At 40.6% G+C, this 17,112-nt stretch overlaps 1 protein-coding gene across 3 annotated transcripts in view; it reads right to left on the bottom strand.

Annotated features, from left to right (window-relative positions):
• The window catches only part of Map4k5 (mitogen-activated protein kinase kinase kinase kinase 5), a 97,160-nt gene that overhangs the window by 71,052 nt on the left and 8,996 nt on the right, over positions 1-17,112 (bottom strand). For all 3 annotated transcript variants that reach the window (XM_028858632.1, XM_037210589.1, XM_037210588.1), the window contains exon 2: positions 5,831-5,888. In XM_028858632.1, the coding sequence (XP_028714465.1) occupies positions 5,831-5,888 (58 nt within the window). The remainder of the gene's footprint in view (positions 1-5,830; positions 5,889-17,112) is intronic.

Consider the following 17,112-nt stretch of genomic DNA (forward strand, 5'->3'; position numbering starts at 1 on the left):
AGACATAAGACAGGCCATGGTGGCACACATCACCACCTTCTGAGCCTCAGCTGAGGTGAGCACAGGTAAGCCAAATCCTATCTCATGCCACTGTGTGCAAGGTGGTGACTACTTCGGGTAACACAGTACCTACTCTGAGAACGAGACAGAAACAGTCAAATCATTCCTGAAATAGTCTTTCTGTATAAAAAAACACAAAGAGAACATAGGGCCACAGAAAGACAGCAGATTTCCCTTTCTTTCAAAATCATTTCTGAGGCTAACAAACAATTTTCTGTGTTTATCTGCATTCTTAAAGGTTTACTTTAGCATTTTTATGAATATTAGGAAGAGCCCCAATGCAATCTATTTCAGTAAAATTTTGACTGAAATATTATAAAATTAAATTGCCAAGGGCAAGTCAGTAAGGCTATAACAAAATTTGAGACTCTAAATTATCATAAGCACTACTTTTAACTATGAAGGAAAATTATTACTACGTCTACAACTGGCATTCCATTCACTGAATAGTAGTAATAATAATAAACCTCTTTTGTTTATGGTCTACCAGACATAGGCTCTTTCTGGTCATACTGGCAAGTAATTACCTTTTCATGTCTAACACAATTCTAAACCAGTTCATCTGCTAAGTCCATACAAGGAAGTGCTTTTGTATTATATGGCTTCAGTACAATTTCCTCAGGGGCTAAATACAGTTAGGAATTCAACTTTGAAATAATGCTGTCTGCAGAATTTTTAAAAATATCTCAACTTAATGCTAGGAAAATTCATTAACATGTCACTGTGTTTTTGAGTTAATATTCCCAAAGTCTGCTATAAAAACATGGGAACCACTACTATCCACTTTGGCTTTACTGCCAATGCTGAAAGAAAAAACGATCAAAAATGTATCATGAAAAGAAAGTAACTACGGGATGCAAAAGCCGTAAGAATTCCCTTGGAAAGAAATTTTTAGACAACAGAGTTTTGAACTTTGAAGGAAATAAAAGGAGGGAATACAGGAATGCCTAGGCTACAGATGAAATAAAGAACGCTGGGAGAGTCCAGTCGAGAAGCTGAGGAGAAGCAACATGTGTACAGAACCAACTAGAGACAAAGGAAGCCCTGAAGGAGAGCACAAATGCGCGCGCACGCGCACACACACACACACACACACACACACACACACACACACACACACACCCCAAAGCAAACATGCCTGCAAGGAAAAAACAGGGAAGGTGAGAGCTCCGTGATTTTAACTGGCATTAGTTTTTAAAAAATTCTCTCTCTCTCTCTCTCTCTCTCTCTCTCTCTAGCACAGAGTCCTGGAATTGGAGTTAACAGGTGGGCATGAGCTGCCCAAAGTGGGTGCTGGGAACTGATTCGGGTGCTCTGAAAGAACAGTATGAACTCTTAACTACCACGTCATTTCTTCAGCTTGAATCTGTCATTCTTTTTTCTTTTATAAGATTTATTAATTCATTCATTCATTTAATGTATGAGTGCTCTATCTCCATGTATGCCTTTATTCCAGAAGAGGGCATCAGATCCCATGATAGATGGTTGTGAGCCACCATGTGGTTGCTGGGAATTGAACCCAGGTCCTCTGGAAGAGTAGCCGGTGCTCTTAACTGTTGAGCCATCTCTCCAGCCCCCAGAAACTGACATTCTTAAAAGCGACGAAATTCTTTTTTAAAAAAATATAAGAATGATAAAATTTTGTGAAAGAGAGAAAGAACAAAATTTTAAATAATTGACTCACTGTATTTTTTGGGAGGAAGAATCCTGCAAATAATTCTCAAAGATCTAGATGTATTCCATGAAGAACCTAGCTTTAAAGACCAGGGCAGACTGCCAACTTCCCCTAACACAGAAACAGCAATTTCCCAATAAGGGGAGAAATCCACCTCCAGGCTGGCCCAACAGCACGCTCCTCCAACATTCAAAGGAGACCTGCTACCGACTTTCTGACAGAAGAATGAGTACACAACCATCCTACTAGTCAACGGCCATTCTTCTTCAAAGGCAACAGAAACACAGGCACTTTTGTAGGAAGAATAGGAGTCTCCAGTATGAGCCTATACTGTCCTACATGCTCAGATACAGCAGTGGAGACGTAGGATCAAATCCTTACGGATCATACATTTTAGGAGAGACAAATGAGTATTCATATAGGAAAAGTACCAAGCAGTCACATGCTATGCAAAATTACAAATCTACATGGGTTTGGGTTAAGTTGGCCTGTGCAGACATAACATCTCAGCTGAGTTCTGAATGGCAAGGAATCTTCTTTCTCTTAAGAAAAATTATTTATTTAATTTTATGTGCATTGGTGTTTTGCTTGCTTGCTTGTCTATGTAAGGGTGTTGGATACCCTGGAACTGGAGTTACAGATAGTTGTGTGCTGTCATGTGGGTGCTGAAATTGAACCCGGCGGTCCTTGATGCTCACTACACAACAGTGAGAGCACCATCCCAAGATCCGGAAGCCTGGATCCCAAATCAGCAGCACCCATACACCTATATGATGTGTACATGTACCAGTAACTTTAGAGATGTGAAGACTATCAGGAATGACATCAGTTCTACAAGACGGCCAGAGACAACACTGAGACTCAAGAAGTTCCCCTCTACAGTCAGGCACAGGAAGTGGCAGACAGCTGTAGTTATAACTACTCAGGAAGCCGAGGCAGGAGGATTGTCTGAGCCTAGGAGTTTGAGACCACCTAGGCAAATAGTGAGACTCCTGTCTCCAGAACAAAACAAACAAAAAGATTTAATATTATTGTAAAATAAATAAATAAGCCAGGCAGCAGTGGTGCACACCTTTAATCCCAGCACTCAGGAGGTGGAGGCAGGTGGATCTCTGAGTTCAGGGCCAGCCTGGTCTACAGAGCGAGATCCAGGACAGCCAGGGCTGTTATATAGAGAAACCTTGTCTCAGAAAACCAAATAAATAAATAATAAAAAAAGCAAACATTTGAAAAATAAAAGAGGATTTTAATAGATAATAAAAAGTTATTTTACTCAAAACCAGGATGTTACTGAACTTAAAATAGAAAGCAGAAACCACTGTATCATGATATAAATCCAACCAACACACTTCAAATCTGTCAATAAAGGACGCTTTTGTGGTGATGGCTGTGGAAACTGTTCAACAGTTTGAAAAACACACACACACCTAGCACTTGCTCACTATTTAGAAGTGTTTTGATGGATAAGATATTTAAATCTGGAAGGAGACAACTCTTAGAAATTTCAGTTAATTTAAAAAATATATATAATTATCTAACAGAAAAGGCCTGAAAATGGGGACAAAAAAAGAAAGGAAAGGCTGAGAGGTGGAAAAGACATCTCTCTGTGCAAACAAGACAAAGACCAGAAGTAGAGCAGAGATAAGGCCAGGCTCGGGACGCTACAGACGCGAACATCTAAAAGTCAGTCATGAGGAAGAATAACCCGACAGAGGCAGGCAGAGCAGCCGACAAGCCATCAACTAAATACAGAAATGTCGCCTACCGAGGAGATGGCTCCCTGGGAAAAGTGTTGGCTGCACAAGCCTGAGGACCTAAGTTCAAATCCCCGGAACCTTATAGGGCTAGGTGTGGATACATGTGTCTGTAATCCAGTGCTACAGTGAGATGGCGGTGGAGACAGGAGGATCCCCACAAGTGCCATGGAGAGCTTGAGTGTATATAGTGGTTAACACAGGCCGACCCCCCCCAACACACGCTCACACATGTGCACATGCTTTTGTGTGTGCGCGTGCGCGCATACACACACACACACATCATACACATATCCAGACAAAATGGTGAAATACTGAGATCACATCGTCAATATTTTCTGAATGAGGGAGAGTTTAAACACCAGTCTTTATGAGTGACCTCTAATATGAAACCAAGGGCTTTTACAAAACAAGGAAGTGAGAATTCCAGCTCTTCCTAGAGTCTTAATTTATGACCCCGTATTTAACCACTAAGCTAAACACCACCACCATGCATGGTACAGTTCTCTCTCTTTCCTTGGTGTGCATACGTATGTGTGTGTGTGTGTGTGTGTGTGTGTGTGTGTGTGTGTGTGTGTGTGTGTGCGCGTGTATACAGACCAGAGACTGACAGTGGGCATCTTTTCTGATGGCCTGTCACCTTATACACGGAGGCAGGGGCTCTCTTTTGAGCTTAGAGTTTATTGATTGAGCTAGTCTAGCTAGCCAGCTTGCTCCAGGATCCTTGCTCTGTCCGGATGGTGCTGGGATCACAGTAAGGCCTCCATGTCCACCCAGCATTGAGGGTGCTGGGATCCAAACACTGGCCTTATATTTGCAAGGCCAGTAATTATCTAGTAAGTCATCTCCTTAGCCTTGATTTTTTTCCTTTTTATTGAATCAAGTTTCTGCATTATTCACAATATATGGTTACCTGATAAGTGAGACTTGCAGACTTTAAAAATATACTTATTAATGTGAATTATAATGAAAAGTAAGTCACGTATAAGTCAATCAATCAGTACAGAACCCAGCCTCGTGTACTTCCTGTGGGCAGCAAAAGGATAAACATCATGCTTCCTCTTACAGCCCAGCCCAGAACCTAGACTATCCACAGTCCTTGTACATGATGTGATACAATGTGACCCACTATGACTCATTCACTCAAATGACTCCTCCAGGGAAGTCTGTTCATAGTCCCATCTCTTTAGTTAGTGACATTTTAGAGATCAGTCTATACTCATCACATGGAATAGTAACAGAATTCTGAAATACAACAATTTCTGTCAGAGGAAAAGGTATTGTGTCATGTCTGAAAATATGATTTTAAACTGTTCTAAAACAGGCTATTTCAAAGTATCAGCTATTTATTGAAGTAATATGGATGATGATCCAAAAATGTATTTGAAATGTAAGAGGTGCTCAAATTAAGAATCCCACATAATTATAACCACACGTGATCACACAGGTCTCCGTTTATGAAGCAGCAAATGAGCAGGACCACCAGATGCTCGCCTCCCTGCTCTACGACTCCGCTCCCTCATCAGACACTGCAGGGACTGGCCAGCTTTATACGGTTTTTGTTTTCAAAACTGATCTCTCTGTGTGTTTTAAAATACACTGTCTTCTGAAATACACGAGGTGCTGATAAAATAAGCATTGAACTGAGATGTGATTTATGAAAACTGAGTCAATTAGAGAACAGCTTATTTACAGAATATCATTATGTTGAATATTAACTGACTTTTCCTTTAAATTCCTCTTTATCAGTACATTTTGTTCTTTCACAATTTCATACACGTATACTACGGAGTCTGGGCATTCTCTTTCACCTTCTAGTTCTCTCTCACCTCTACCAGCCCTGTCTCCCGCCCATGATCTCTTTCCCTATTTACTAGTTTGGGTTTCATTTAGTGTCCCCCAGAGTTTAATTAGGACTGCCTCTGTGACTTCCAACTACACTTTTTAACAGCTAAAGCTAAAGTTGAAATGTTCGCTATAGTTGCAAAAGAAAAGTACTTTGTCACTGTGAGTCGATAAAGCTTTTAATTTTTGAGCATGTACATCTCTAATTCCCTTTAGCAACAAAACTGTCACATTAAAAATAACTTTGACTATCTTTGATGCAATTTAATATGATCATATTGGAAATGTTCTACTGACCTGAAAGAACACATAAAGATTTATTTTAGGAAGAAAAAAAAAGGGAAAGAAATATAGAATATGCATGTAAGACTTAGAATTACATGAAAAAGTATATAAAGTATTTTTAATACATACCCACACCAGGCAGGGTTTAATTCCTAGCAAAACACACACACACACACACACACACACACAGCATATACATATATATACATACCAGGCTCCAACTTGATGATTTTTACTGCAGCTAATTCTCCTGTATGTACATTTCTGGCCTAAAAATGAAAATAGAAAAATTCAAGTTTGTTAGGTGTATAAATATTACAAGATACTGTCCTTAAAAACTGCTTATCAACCATGGTTTTAACAAAACAAAACCCCAAATCTTTTTTCCAGTAAAATGGATATAGTCATTTTCTCATTAAGGAAAAATATAGAAAAGAAACAAAAGTCTTTTTAAAAATGACTTTAGTCCCACTCCTCAAAAACAGCTACTGTTTAAATATTGTGTATATTTCTTACAATATTTTTTCTTTATATGTGGGCTATTTTCTCAGTATTATTTCTCAGAAAAAAACTACAGCTAGATGGGGGAGACAGTCCCCGTGTTCTACTGCACAACACGTGACCACAGGTAATTACGTGTGGTACATTAGAGACAGAGATGACACGTGTTTCAAGTGACAGGTCGGCATACGCAGCATACCCATCTGTCAGTCTGACCTCGGAAGTGTGTACGATCATCATGTGTCGGCTTACACACTAACAAAGAAGCTGGGCACCAGAGCACACGCTGCAGTCCTAACTGCTGGGGTGCAGAAATGATCTCTTGAACTCAGGATCTGAGACCAGGCTGGCAGCACAGAGCGGTAAGTACTCAATAAATGAATAAACAAACAGAAATTTCCATACAGCCAAAACCACAGAAACAGAACATTCATGTTTATTGTATACTATAATTATAACCACAAGCCGCTAAAGGAAAAATAAATCTAAATGACTCATATCTAAGCATCCAGAGAAAAAGCAACCTTTCCCGTGCTGACTCCTCCCCATGTATACACGTATGTGACTGTGTGTGCATGTGTGTGATAGAAGATGAGGATCCCATCATGGTCTTCTACAACATTTGCAGTGCTACCTAATTTTCACCAACAGGATACACAATTTATAACTCACTATTGCTTTTAACACTCTGTAATTATTAACAAAGGAATAAATATATCGTAGCTTTCTCTCTACCCATAGCTTTGATTATTGCCTTCACACAAATCGTTAGTAGAAAAATTACTATTTTATAATTATCATGGACAAACTATAATCAGTGCTACAATAAATATCCCTGCAAATATTTTAGCATGTATCAGCTTATCAATAAAGCAACCTAGACATAGAACTCTTAGTTTAAAAGATATGTGACTTAAAATGTCTATGCTCCCACAATACTCTAAAAACTGCAGAAAAGAATATGGCAAGAGAGCCATGAAAGCATAGTTTATTTTTTCACATGGTATCTAACATACACGCTGATTTGAAAAATCTGAATTTATACTCTTATCACCTTGGGTGGTATATGCAGTCTATCAAGGTCTAGTGTAGGCACGGATTTTTATTGCTTTAAAAATAACATACTCTCTACCTGCTATGCATAATCTTAAGTAGCTATTCTAAAATAGTCCATATAATAGTCCGTTTGCAGTTCCTACTAATATCACAGATGTTATAATCCTTATTGATTTTTTTAAAATATTTTTTAAGATTTATTTATTTATTATGTATATAGAAGAGGGTGCCAGTTCTCATTACAGATGGTTATCAGCCACCATGTGGGTGCTGGGAATTGAACTCAGGACCTCTGGAGGAGCAGTCGGTGCTCTTAACCTCTGAGCCATATCTCCAGCCCCCTTATTGATTCTTAAGTAGCTATTCTAAAATAGTCCATATAATAGTCCATTTGCAGTTCCTACTAATATCACAGATGTTATAATCCTTATTGAGTCTATACATCTTTTCACTATTTAAATTATTTCTTCCAGATGGTTTCTAAGACAATAGACTTTCATATCAAAGTTTATGAATACTTAAAGCTGTTTACACAGTTAAAACAGAGTAAGAATATTATATTCTTATTATTAATATCAGAGCTCATTTTCACTATGACCAGATGCATTCTGTATGTGAAAATTAAATTTAATTACTGATAACATTTTTACTATTATATTAGATTTAAATGACAACTTTTGTCATAAAAATAAGTATTATAGGATAGAAGAGGCAAGGATGGTTTTGGTAATTTGCTGGATTGGGTAGATCATATCATCAGATACACACGAAAAAGGAAAGGGACTCGAGGAACGAATGCAGCGAGGAGAATGCTAGCAGGGAGGCCTTCAGAACGAGCTGGAGGCTGAAAGACGGGCAAGATGGAAGAGACAGACGAGCAGAATGGAGGACGACTGTTATCTTCACCGGCGATGGTCCAACACGATGAGTTCGCGTGCTCCTCCCGAGGTGAACTGTGACCACTCATTGTAATTCCCCCATTCCTAGTCACCCTACCCCAGACCATGGACATAGTTAGAGAAAACAGGAGCACAGACGCTCACAACATTCCGACACCTTCCTTCTGTCCTTGAATAAAAGGACTGCCTGCCCATTAACTCAGGTCTTGCAGCTTTTTATCTCTCCTGGGTTGTAGAAAGACTGGTTCATATACACTGAGGCTGTCCTCACGCCAGTGAGACCCGGGTGCAGAAGCCATGGTAAGAGGTTACAGAACTGACCTCCTGAGAGACTTACTCGGTGGATTATAAAATGTGTTTTAGAAGACAGAGTCCACAACAATGACGGCAATTACACCTGTATTATTTTATGGTTTGCAGAGTGCTTTACATTATTTAATTTATCATAAAAAGATCCAGCTCAGTAAAATCAAATGACTGTCCAAGGCCAACCTGCCAATGGCAGGGTCAGATTCAAAACCAACCAACTGGGCACCGTGAAGGTGACAGGGCTTCTTTCCAGAATGAGTGTCTCTCTTCCCATTTAACATGTAACAGGTACTTGGTAAAGTATTAATTGTACACTATCTAACATTGATGACTTTTATTGAAAAAATTCCACTAATACAATCATCTTTTACATTGAATTAATGCTTCCAAGAGGATTTTATTTATTTATTCATGCACTGATGCATGTATAGTGGGAATAAATGTATGCTAGACAAGCTACATTCCTAGGTCCTTTCAGTGATTTTTAATGTCACAGAATTTGAATTATTATGCATTAAAATCTTTTTAAAAATCTTAAAAGCTAAACTTCATCCACAGAAAATATTCTTTTAAATAACCTGTAAGCGCACGCGCACACACACACACACACACACACACACACACACACACACACGCCCCTTGAAGGCTGGGATAAAATCAAGTTCAGACTGAACTCTTCTCTTAGCCGCCTGGGGCCAACCAGGCGCCCGCACACGTGCATGTCCGCACGTTTCCTGACCTGCATTCCTCCTCTAGGAGGATCTTTCAAACTGTTCACTAGAATTCTATAGAAAACAGGAAATCCTCCACGGACACAGAAGTTTCCTTATTGGGAAGAGGGGCTTAAGAACAGAGGCAACAGAGAACACCAGGAAGTAACACATAAAACCACAGGACAGCACTTAAGCAACATGCATACCTGGGAGTCTTAGGTAGGACACACAAGGCTGAATTCATGAGACGTTGACTGACTAACACAATTCCAACCACAAAACTAGTCTCAGTATATTCAGTATTCCAAGTCTTGCTGGTATCTCAAAGCCAGTTAAGTGTGTTGTCCCCAGGACATGAGCCTTTGGAGGAGAGTCATTGGTAGGTGCTCTACCAATCCTGTGAATACAGAGAATGAAATGCTCCAATCTCTGGACACTAGGATATGTTATGAGAGTGAAAACACACTGAAGCATTTTTTTTTTGTGTGTGTATGTTGATTCATTGCTATTTTTATTTCCACAAATTAAAAAAAAATTGGGGGGAGAGGCTATAAAAATTATAAAGATTTTGTTGTAAAAAAAATTAAAAATATGAGTCAGCAAACATGGTGTCCTCTCCATTCCATCTTACCCTCCTAGGTGACTACTGCTGATAGTTTAGAGTTCATGCTTCCAGGCTTTTGATCAGGCCGACATTCTCTCAAGGCTTATTTTTATTATCTGTGTATGGGTGTTTTGTCTGCATATGTGTTTGTATACCATTCACATGCTGGTAGTCACAGAAGACAGAAGAGGGATTCTGAGCTCCGGGAACTGGAGTGACATCTACCTATGGGCTGCCATGTGGGTTCTGGGACTCAAATCTAGGTCCTCTGAAAGTGCTCTTAGGTGCTGAACATCTCTCCAGCCTGGATTAGACTGATTTTTAATTAATAGCACACATGTACAGACATGGGCACTGAAGATGTGTCTGTCTCTCACAAAGCTAAGCGGTCTTAGCATGACCTAGCACTCTCCGCTTTGAGGCAGGTACCCAGCTGAACTGAAGACTTACTGCTACGTATAAATGTTTACAGCAGTCAATCCATAATGAAATTAGACAGGTGACATTCGTGACGTCACTCAATAGATACAGGGATAACTGGTACATCTACTGGTATTAAAAAGATAGACGCCAATAAGCCATGAACACAGATGGAGGCACCTAAAATATAGATGGTAAACTAAAGAAGCCATTTGAAGAAGGTATAAATATAATATAATAAGCTATACATATAATCCCACCTATATGATATGAAAAGGCAAAGCTTCAGAAATGGGAAAAAACAACTTTGCTCACAACCTCCATACCAAAACTAACCAAACAACCACAACAAAAGCCAAAGTAGAGACTGTTGTCAGGTGGTTAGAAGGAGAAATAAATAGGTGGCATGCAGAGGCTTCTTGGGGCAGTCACGGTGTTGTGTGTGAAGATGTAACCCCGGAAGCACAATGCTAAGAGTAAACCTTTATATATAAACTAAAGGATACAGAAACATAGTAATTATAAGACACATACCACACAATGCAAGATGATAATAAAAGCTGAAGTTGTATATGGGTTAGGGATAGGAAAATACAGTTCTATGTACTATCTGATCAATTCTGTAAATATAAAACTACACAAAAATTAAGTCTACCAATAAAAAAATTAAAATATTTTTTAAGAATCTATCTGTTCAGACACATTTTAAAAATCACTTTTTAAGATTGGAACTGTATAAACTGACAACATGACTGCTCTATGGTATGGTTAAGGGGAAGGTTTTATTGTAGATGTGAGAGAGAGAACAGCCAGAGGCATCTGAAAGAGTCCAGAGCAGAAAGAGAAAGAAGTAGACTGAACATGGCCAGCAGACTGGCCACGGCCAGGGCCATCTGTGAGAGAGGGGAGAAGAGCAGGGGGTAGAGAACAGAGAAAACAGTGACAGGCAGGAACGGAGCATTGAGAGAGAAAAAACCATAGAGAGACCAGCAGGGTTAGAGAGAGAATGAGTAGCTGTGGGGAGGGAAGCCATGAGCTGGACAGAGTGTAGGGCAGAGGAGGAGAGGAGAACTAGGATGCCAGCCTGGGCTCTGAAATGTGTGGTCGGTCCTTGTGATGCTGAGGGGGCCTGGAGCCAGCATGGGCTTTGATGCGCTGATAGGCGCCACAGGTAGCCATGTCCCTTCGGCCAGAAGTAAGGGAAAGTACTCCTTTGGTAGATGGGAACTAGCCTCTCAAGTTCCTGAGGAATGTTGGCTTTTATCTAACCACCAGAAATCCTCCTGTAGCCCAGGTTGAGCTCATTTCTGGATATATGGACGGGCCTTTGGGGTTTGGGGAAGTGGAGTTTCCTTTGGACCTGATAAAAAAGCAAGGTCCAAGAACTGATGCTCCCGCCCCCCCAGTTGCTCAGAAAAAAAAAACACAGTTTTGGAAATTTTGAAAACAACTATGGAACCACAGAAAGATGGTGTTTTAAAACTCAGTTGCACTGTGTAGAAGCCTGAATACATGTAGTTACAGAAGAACACACGGAGAACCACAAACTAAACTCCCACAAACAGAAATATTCAAATGCCAGTTTGTACTTGGAAGACATATTTCTGTCATCTCCAAAGGAAGAACTGATGGGCAAATGTTTGTACTCTGTAATTTTCCAGCGGAATTTTTAAAACAGAAAGCAGTACCAGGCTCTTTTATAATGAAAGGCAAAAGGCTTGGGGGGAGGGGCGGGGGCACACGCACATGCACACACAGAGAGACTTCAGATTCAATTCAAATCAAGAGATCTTTCAGAAATTTAACTATGTAACTTCACAATATAATTCAAAGGGGTACTGGATTTTAGAATACTGAATTTTAAAGTTCAACATTCCCATGCAACAAATTATTGCCCAGTGTACTTCTTTTTAAACTAACAAACAGAATTTGAAGATCTGGCACTGCTTACAAAAGGAACTAAAATCCCACAGCACCTCTACAAAAAAAGCTCGGTGTATTGCTAATTCTCATTTTAGTAGGTTATTGGTATAAGCAGGCAAGCATGGCGAGCACCCAGGAATCTAATCAATGTAGTTAGTTAGTATAGTTACACACCTTAGTTAATGCTTACCAGCCAGTACTGAGATCATGAGATGGAAAAAAGATAAATTCCTACTAAATAGGCTTTACTGCCCTTCACATTAGATGCCTCATCCTACTCCAAATTAACTTTCTTCTGGAATATTTTTAGGGTCACAAAACTTCATGATGCCAACTTGAGGCTTTCATCTTACACATGCCCTCTTCCTACAAATATTTTTTAATAACTAGAAAATGAGAGTCTCAATATTCAGTAAGCTATCTCTAGTGTCCAGTATTTGTTAGGGTCAGGATTAAAGACCTCAGATTTAAGAACTGGAATTATACTACAGAAACAGCAACATAGCATCTACAAGGTTTAAAAGAGGAATAGTAGCTGGTTCACACACAAAAGAAGTATGCCTCACACTTTAAAGTTCTATGCCCAATTCTTTAAGGATATTATTTTTCAACCAGTTCATTCACACCACAACACTACAGAGCATTTACTACGTGCCAGGCACTGTTCCAGGTACCAGTGGCATAATAAAACCTGTGCTGTCTTTGGGGAATGCAAACAGATGGTTCTCTTCTGCCTGCCAATTCCCGAATAACCACTCAGAGGCTTAAATTAATAATAAATGTTTGGCCGGTAACTCAGGCTTATTACTAACTAGCTCTTAAGCTTAAATTAACCCATAATTCTTATCTATGTTTAGCCACGTGGCTTGGTACCTTTCCTCATTACGACAGTCCTATCTTGTTTCCTCTGTGTCTGGCTGGTGACTGCTGACTCTCTGCCCTTCCTCTTCCCAGCACTCTTAGTTAGGCTTTCCCACCTAAGCTACAATCAGCGTTTTATTAAACCAATTCGAGTGACAAATCTTTACCGTATACAAGAGGATTATTCCACAACAGGGGATTTTTACTGGAGGAGGAGAGGAGATATAGACATAGAAGGCCAATACACCATAATATATTAACTCCTGAGCTTTTCAAAGCATGGGAGCGTTCTTGGCCCACAGACAGTAGATTGGAGAAAAAGTTTACAAGAGGGAAAAATAAATCCAAAATGAAACCATAGAAAAGATTTCCTCGGTGGTGGGGAAAGGTACTGTTACAGGGTTATGGGTAGCAGAGTCCCATGCAATAGCCCAAGGACAGGAGACAAGATGGGCAGTTCCAAGAAGTCAACATGTCTGCCACTAACTGGTCATAGCCCATTCGAGGTGACAGGTAAGGATGCTTTGCAGCCCAGGACGGACTGCACCACCCTCTGTTTTCCTGTAGGGATTACCCACTAACTTCTAGACACGAGTTCTTTCCTCCTACAGCTCAGTAAACAACCCCTGGCAGTTTCCTCTCTACCCTACTCCTGCTGCTCTCAATACTTAGTTCTACCTGCTGACCTCTCAATTTCTGATTCTCCTTGCCCAGTGCTGGGGATCACATGGCGCACCCCCAAGTCCCGTCTACACAGTGCTGGGGAATGAACCCAGGACTTTGTGCATGCAAGGCTTTATCATGAGCCAAAAATTATACTAATTTTTGTTTACTTTATTATTTTGAGACAAGGTCTCACTCTGTAGCCCAAGCAGGCTTGGAGCTCACTGTGTAGCCTCAGCTGGCCTTGGACTTGCAGTGATCCCCCTGCCTCAGCCTCCTGAGTCTGAAGTTAGTCATGCACTGGCACACCCAGCCTTTCACACATATTTGCTCCCTGCCCCTCAACCTGCCCATTGCAGAGATCCTTTCACTGCACCAACGAAGCTCCTTAGTTTTGACGTGCCTGCTTCCACACAGTTGAAGAAATCTGGACAGGAGAATCCTGTCACAGGAGAAGTCTGCACTTGCAGACTAACTTCTCCCACAGTTAGGCAGACAAATTCAGATTCTCTAGCCAGAATCTGAGCACATGATTTTTTTTTCAATTTTATTTTTTTAATTGAAAACATATTTTTTTCATACAATATATTCTGATTATAGTTGCCCCTCCCCCAACTCTAAAACCATAAAACTGGGAGCCATTTTACACACACACACAAACACACACACACACACACACACACACACACACACACACACACACAAAGACCCATAGGGTATGGGGGGGAAAAGGCCCAAAGCATTCTGAGATCAAAAACAAAAACAAAAAACAAAAAACCCTCCAAAATTACCATGAGTTTGTTTTGTGTTGGCCATCATTGCTGAGCGCAGGGCCTGGCCTTAAGAGTGGTGAGCCTGTGAGACCACTGGAGAAAAGTAAGCTGTGGTCAAGTGGAGAAGGCTTAGGGTTAGGTAAGGGAACTTGTGTCCATTTCTCCTCTCGGTGCTGGGACCCCATCTGGTGCAGACCCCAGACCCGGAGGACATGATTTTATCTCCAGGCAACTAAAGCCTTCCACTTAGTCTGCTAGGATGCTTGTTTGTCCCTGAAAAGACTAACTCTTCTAATGTGGACTGCTTTTACGGAGAGGCAGGCTGCTTCAGAGGATCATTCAAGTTGAACTATTATCTGGAGGTCGCAAAGGCTTACCTTTATAACCATTTGTTTAGTGTGCATTCGTGCACATGCACACAGTGGACAATTTACGAAGTTGATCCTCATGGTGCTGGGGATGGAACTCAGGTAGCCAAGGTGGCAGGAAGTGCTTTTACCCAACAAGGATCTTGCTAGCCAGAAAGGGTGTGACTTGTAAAGTAGGAAAGATACCGACTTTTAGTCACTGCTGATGGGTCCAACTCCTTTAGAGACAATGGTCAAAATTCACTAAAACTTTAAAACAATGTACAAAACTTGATTCTAGAAATGTTCTTAAATAATTAAGAATGCATGAAAAGAATTTGCTTGTTCTTTTGTGGTCAAAACTGACCACAGCTTTGTTTATAAGAAGGAACTACAGAATGCATTAAAAACTAGCAGGGAGGACAAAGAAATGGTTCAGGGTTTAAGTGCACTTTGTGACCCAGCAGAGGACCCAGGCTGGGTTCCCAGCGCCCACATGACAGCTCACATCCATCTGTAACTCCAGTTCCAGAGGATCCGACTCTCTCTTCTGGCTTCTGGTGTCAGGCATGCACATGGTATACATATGTGCATATAGGCATTCACACATACATATAAAAAATAAAAACACAAGTTTTTTTATTTATTTATTTTTAATTTTATGCTAATTGGTATTTTGACTGCATGTATGTCTGTACAAGAGTGCCAGGTTCCCTAGAACTGGAGTTACAGACAGGTGTGAGCAGCCATGTGGGTGCTGGGAATTGAACCCGGGACCTCTGGAAGAGCAGTCAGTGTTCTCAACCACTGAGCCATCTCTCCAGCCCAAAACACAAGTTTTTAAAGGGGAAAAAAAACTAGCATGGCATGGTGGTGCTGTCTGTAACCTTAGCACTTGGGAGACTTAGACAGGAGAACTTGGAGTTCAGGACTAACCTGGACTACAGCAGGATACCCCATCTTCCAAACACACACACACACACACACACACACCACACACACACACACACACACACACACACACACACAGACGAGAAAAATTATACAACCATATAAAGAAATAATACAAGAAATTAAAAATGTATATTTACTGAAACTAACTTAAGAAACATCCCAAATATGTCTATACAACTCATATTTTAATGATTATACATGATATCTAGGCTATCATCTATACCTATTTATTGTTCTAGTTTGCTTTCTGTAGCTGTGATTATACATTCTGACCAAAACCAATTTGTGGAGGAAAGGAATCATTTGGTTTACAATTCCAGGTTACAATCCATCTTTGAAAGAGGTCTGGGCAGGAGCTCGGGCAGGAACTGAAGGAGACATCACGGAGGAGCCATGCTTACTGCTGGTACCTTAGCCTCTGCTCAGCTGCATTTCTTACACATCCCAGGATCTGAGTGGAGCGGGAGCGCCCACAGTGGGCCAGGCCATGCTACATCAATAGTGATTAAGAAAATACCCCCCAGACGTGTCCACAGGCCTATCTGATCTAAGCAATCCCCAACTGAGACTTTCTCAGATATTCTACACCAGTGGTTCTCAACCTTCTTAATGCTGCAACTCTTGAATACAGTTCAAGTTCTGGTGACCCCCTAACCTCAAAATTATTTCATTGCTACTTCATAACTGTGATTTTGCTACTGTTACAAATTATAATGTAAATATCTGATATGCACGATACTGACCCACAGGCTGAGAACTGCTACTCTAGGCTGTGTCAAATTGACAATTGATAGGAGACCTATGTCCTTAATAGGCATATTTGAAGTATAGGATGATATTTAACAATGTCTAACTGCTAGTAAAGAAAACACAAGGAAATTCTCACTGTTTCAGTTCTCTAAAACGAACCTATATTAACTTAAAATTTTTTTTACGGTAGTAAAGAGAAAACAACCTACCCACAGTCAAAGAAAAGAAAAGCCACACAGACTGAGTCCTACCGTGAGCCTTCACTCCTGCAGAAATACCCACGAAGGCCCCAAGCAGCTGCCACAGGCTGGAAAGTTCTCAGCCATTCGGTCCAAGTTGCTTGTTTTACAATGTATTAATCCCCGCAGGGCATTTAACACACACTGGGATCCCACAACTCAGAAAGTGGAGGCAGGAGGTCTGAGAGTTTGAGGCCAGCCAAGCTACAGAGTAAGACCTGTCTCAAATGTTAAAGGACACACACACACACACACACACACACACAGGCCAGCCAAGCTACAGAGTAAGACCTGTCTCAAATGTTAAAGGACACACACACACACACACACACACACAGGCCAGCCAAGCTACAGAGTAAGACCTGTCTCAAATGTTAAAGGACACACACACACACACACACACACACACACACACACACAGGCCAGCCAAGCTACAGAGTAAGACCTGTCTCAAATGTTAAAGGTCACACACACACACACA

This window comes from Peromyscus leucopus, chromosome 14 (genome assembly GCF_004664715.2).
Source record: "Peromyscus leucopus breed LL Stock chromosome 14, UCI_PerLeu_2.1, whole genome shotgun sequence".
Classification (NCBI taxonomy): Eukaryota; Metazoa; Chordata; class Mammalia; order Rodentia; family Cricetidae; genus Peromyscus; species Peromyscus leucopus.